Source organism: Penaeus chinensis, chromosome 14, assembly GCF_019202785.1.
Source record: "Penaeus chinensis breed Huanghai No. 1 chromosome 14, ASM1920278v2, whole genome shotgun sequence".
Classification (NCBI taxonomy): Eukaryota; Metazoa; Arthropoda; class Malacostraca; order Decapoda; family Penaeidae; genus Penaeus; species Penaeus chinensis.
In genome coordinates this window covers 13,482,842-13,487,841 of record NC_061832.1, presented here as the reverse complement: position 1 = coordinate 13,487,841, position 5,000 = coordinate 13,482,842, and the positions used below count along the sequence as shown (strand labels likewise).

The 5,000-nt window shown below is 39.6% G+C and overlaps 1 protein-coding gene across 1 annotated transcript in view; it reads left to right on the top strand.

The window, feature by feature from the left end:
- The window catches only part of LOC125032331, a 49,538-nt gene that overhangs the window by 37,865 nt on the left and 6,673 nt on the right, over positions 1-5,000 (top strand). The window contains exons 7-9 of the mRNA XM_047623427.1: positions 1,869-2,009; positions 2,323-2,434; positions 2,845-2,999. Coding sequence (XP_047479383.1) covers positions 1,869-2,009; positions 2,323-2,434; positions 2,845-2,999 — 408 coding nt within the window. The remainder of the gene's footprint in view (positions 1-1,868; positions 2,010-2,322; positions 2,435-2,844; positions 3,000-5,000) is intronic.

Genomic DNA, 5,000 nt, shown 5'->3' with positions numbered 1-5,000 from the left:
AACACCCGTCCATAAGGCTTAAGTTTTTGTAATTGTTTGTATTAATTTCGCCTGTGTATATATATCGTTTTTGTTCTTATTATCCTTTTTTTATCTATATATTTGTTTTCTGTTTAATTATTGTCATTCTCCTTTTGTCTATATCCGTTTGTATTATATTCTATTTCCTCTTTGTTCATGTTTATTTTACTCTCGTTTCACGGTTATTCTTCCTTCAAATTATCTTTTGTCTTTCCTTCGTCTCATCGCCCTGACAGCAATTAAGATCAATTCACTCGTAATTTACAACAATTACCTACCTCGCCAATTATGCTACCATCTCCGACATGATAACAATTAACGTAACAGTTCAGTCAGTTATTTAATAACTTGTTAATGTGTTGCCTTCCAATTAGCTTATAATAGTAAAATTAACGTCTATTTATAAATAATGACTGATGATTTACTAATTGTTTTACTACTAATGCTATATGATTCGTCAAATTGCTTATTTTTTATCAGTTACTAAATAATATCCAACGGTTCTTCTGATATTTGATTTCTCTATTAACCTCTTATGAAAAGCTAACGAGCGATTGCGAATAGTAAGTCTCATTCTTAATTCATTCCATCTTAATATCAATCGTAAGAAATGGATAATGTAGATATTGATATTTAATCCTTCACAAACTTCAAAACAACTCGTATACTATTTTTTTCGCCATCTCACCAATTCCAAAATTTATGCAAAGCCCATTTTAAACTGTTTGTCTCTCTCTCTCTTCCCATAACATGTTAATACCCCTCTTCATATTCCAAACTTATGCTCTCTCTCCAGCTAAAACATTTAACTAACACATTCTCTCCAGCGTAACCTCTTCCTCAGTAGCTTAATCGAATTTAACATATTTAACTCCCACTCCCTCTCCAACTTCAGCAATTCTAACATTTTAACCGCTAATCTCTCCGGCTTAAATATTTTTAACATTCTAACTCTCTTTCTCCAATTATCTCCCTAGATAATCATTTTAACATTCTAACTCCCTTTCCATCTCCAGCTTAACCACTCCCTCTGCAGATCAATATATTTTTGTACATTTTAGTATTTCTTTTTTTTACGTTTCAACTTTCAATCCAGCTTAAAACCTCTGAATCATTTTCAAAACTCTACCTCCCACTGTCTCTCCAGTTTAAGCATTTTTAACATCTTAACATTTTAACATTTTTATTATTAAACTCCCTCTCCATCGTAATCATTTTTAACACTCTGCCTTCTACTCTCTCCCCAACCTGAGCATTTTTAACATTCTACCAGCCGATTTCCCTCAAGCTTAATCATCTTTAACATTCTAACATTATAACAGATCTAAAATTCTATATTTTAACTCCCTCTATAGCTTAATCAACATTCTAACACATTTAACTTTCTGTATTCTAACTCCCTCCCCAGCTTTATCGTCTTTAACATTTTAACGTTCTAACACATTTAACATTCTAACTCCCTCTCTCCAGTGTAACTATTCCCTCTGCAGCTTAATCATTTTTTAACATTTTAGTTTTTTTTGTACATGTTAACTCTCAGTCTAGTTTAATCACTTCCTCTACAGCGTTACCACCTTTAACACTCTACCTCTCATTCTCTTTCCAACTCAAGCATTTTTAACATCTTAATATTTTAACATCTTTGTTATTGAACATTATACCTCCAACTCCCCCTCCAGCCTAATCATCTTTAACATTCTAACTTCATCACCAGCTTAATCAACTCTAACATTCCAACATTCTAACACTCTAACTCCCTCTCTAGCATTCCAACACATAAAACATTCGAACTTTCTCTCCCCCTTTAAGCTTTTTTTAACACCCTACCTCCCCCTCTCTCCCTCCAGCTGAGTCGCGGAGTGCAGCTGCCCACAGACGACGAACTGGGTCTCCTCAGCCGCATCGTCTTGGCCGAGTGGAGAAGGCATCTGTTCAATCTTACGGCTCGTTATCATGCAATCATTACGCGCAATGCCCATGGGCTTAAGGTGGGTTCTGGTGGCTTGTTTTGGTGGGCTTCGGGTGGGTTTGTGGTGGGCGTGGGTGTGTGTGGGTTGGTTTGGGCTGGATAGTGGACTTTTTACTAAGGGTCCATCCCCCTATCATATAAATGGATATACATATAGAACGTCTGTGTGTGTGCGCGCGCGTGTGTGTGTGTGTGTGTGTGTGTGTGTGTGTGTGTGTGTGTGTGTGTGTGTGTGTGTGTGTGTGTGTGTGCCTGTGCGCGCGCGTGTGTGTGAGTATGCGCGTGTGTGTGTATTTCAACATATCCAAACGCCCTCTCCGCCCTTCACGCAGACGGAAGAGAAAGAGCGAAGTGAATTCTGGTCGAGCGAGCTGCCGCCACCCCCTCTGCCCTGGACCTTCTGGACGGCGCTGTTCCACGTCTTCTGCCTTGTGTCCACGATCGGTGGGTGTCATAGTTCCTTAGAGAAGAGATTGATAAGGAAAAAATATAGATATACTTTGATTTAAAAAGATAGATGGAGTGGTGTAAGAAAGATTGGTATAGAAAGATAGACGGGTGAAGATTAGTTGGTGATATTTCGTTTAAATAGATATATATATATATATATATATTGATTGGTATAAAGAATAGATTGATATAAAAAAGATATATTGGTTGAAATTTAAAAAAAAAAGGTAAATTCATATCTCTCTCCTTCTCCTTCACCCTTACCTCCCTCCTTCCCTCCTTCCCCTACCCCTTCCTCCCTTCCTTCCCCCTCCTCCCCCTTCTCCCCCCTCCCCTCACCCCCCCCCCTCTCTCTCTCTCTCCCTTCCTCAAACACAACCGTTAGTTTGCTTTTCGGCCAACAGGTGGCAGCATCGAGGCGGCGACGATGGGCGGGCGGACAACAACCGTCATGTATTCTTTTCTGGGCGTCTCGCTCTATGTCGTCACTGTGGTTGTGTGGGCGGCAAGATGCGGCGCCGCTTTATCTGGGATTCTCAGATTATTTGCGAAGAAAAAGGTTTGTGGGAGATGGTGGAATTATGCATGTGTGTGTGTACGTATTTTGTTTTTCTTTCTTTCTTTCTTTCTTTCTTTCTTTCTTTTTTTTATTATTCTTTTTCTTTTCTATTTCTCTCTTTCTTTCTTTTTCTATTTTTTTCTTTTTCTTTCTTTTTTTTTTTTTTCTTTTTCTATTTCTATTTTTTTTTTTTTTTTTCGTTAGGAGTTTTTTTCTATTGTTCCCTTTTTGTAACCTTCAGTATCATCCAACATTGCATTATTATACGATATGTAATTAGGAATGTATGTTCGTGTGTATGTGTGTGTTTGTGAGATTATGTTTATCTTTGTTTGTGTGTGTTTGTGTCTGTGTGTTTATGTGTATTTGTGAGCTTGGGTCTGTGTGTGCATGTGTATTTGAGAGCTTGGGTCTGTGTGTGTATGTGTATTTGTGAGCTTGGGTTGTGTGTGCATGTGTATTTGTGAGCTTGGGTCTGTGTGTGTATGTGTATTTGTGAGCTTGGGTCTGTGTGTGTGTGTGTGTGTATTTGTGAGCTTGGGTCTGTGTGTACATATGTATTTGTGAGCTTGGGTCTGTGTGTGTATGTGTATTTGTGAGCTTGGGTTGTGTGTGTATGTGTATTTGTAAGCTTGGTTCTGTGTGTGTATGTGTATTTATGAGCTTGGGTTGTGTGTGTATGTGTATTTCTGAGCTTGGGTCTGTGTGTGTATGTGTATTTGTGAGCTTGGGTTGTGTGTGTATGTGTATTTGTGAGCTTGGGTCTGTGTGTGTATATGTATTTGTGAGCTTGGGTCTGTGTGTGCATGTGTATGTGTGAGCTTGGGTCTGTGTGTGTATGTGTATTTGTGAGCTTGGGTCTGTGTGTGTATGTGTATTTGTGAGCTTGGATTGTGTGTGTATGTGTATTTGTGAGCTTGGGTCTGTGTGTGTATGTGTATTTGTGAGCTTGGGTTGTGTGTGTATGTGTATTTGTGAGCTTGGGTCTGTGTGTATGTGTATTTGTGAGCTTGGGTTGTGTGTGTATGTCTATTTGTGAGCTTGGGTCTGTGTGTGTATGTGTATTTGTGAGTTTGGGTCTGTGTGCATGTGTATTTGTGAGCTTGGGTCTGTGTGTATGTGTATTTGTGAGTTTGGGTCTGTGTGTGCATGTGTATTTGTAAGCTTGGGTCTGTGTGTGTGTATTTGTGAGCTTGGCTTGTGTGTGTGTGTGTGTGTTTGTGAGCTTGGTTCTGTGTGTATGTGTATTTGTGAGCTTGGGTCTGTGTGTGTATGTGTATTTGTGAGCTTGGGTTGTGTGTGGATGTGTATTTGTGAGCTTGGGTTGTGTGTGGATGTGTATTTGTGAGCTTGGTTCTGTGTGTATGTGTATTTGTGAGCTTGGGTTGTGTGTGTATGTGTATTTGTGAGCTTGGGTCTCTGTGTGTATGTGTATTTGTGAGTTTGGGTCTGTGTGTGCATGTGTATTTGTGAGCTTGGGTTGTGTGCGTATGTGTATTTGTGAGCTTGGGTCTGTGTGTGTATGTGTATTTGTGAGTTTGGGTCTGTGTGTGCATGTGTATTTGTGAGCTTGGGTCTGTGTGTGTATGTGTATTTGTGAGCTTGGGTCAGGGTGTGCATGTGTATTTGTGAGCTTGGGTCTGTGTGTGTGTGTATTTGTGAGCTTGGTTTGTGTGTGTGTGTATTTGTGAGCTTGGTCCTGTGTGTGTATGTGTATTTGTGAGCTTGGGTTGTGTGTGTATGTGCATTTGTGAGCTTGGGTCTGTGTGTGTATGTGTATTTGTGAGCTTGGTTCTGTGTGTGTATGTGTATTTGTGAGCTTGGGTTGTGTGTGTATGTGTATTTGTGAGCTTGGGTCTGTGTGTGTATGTGTATTTGTGAGCTTGGATTGTGTGTGGATGTGTATTTGTGAGCTTGGGTTGAGTGTGTATGTGTATTTGTGAGCTTGGGTCTGTGTGTGTATGTGTATTTGTGAGCTTGGGTTGTGTGTGTATGTGTATT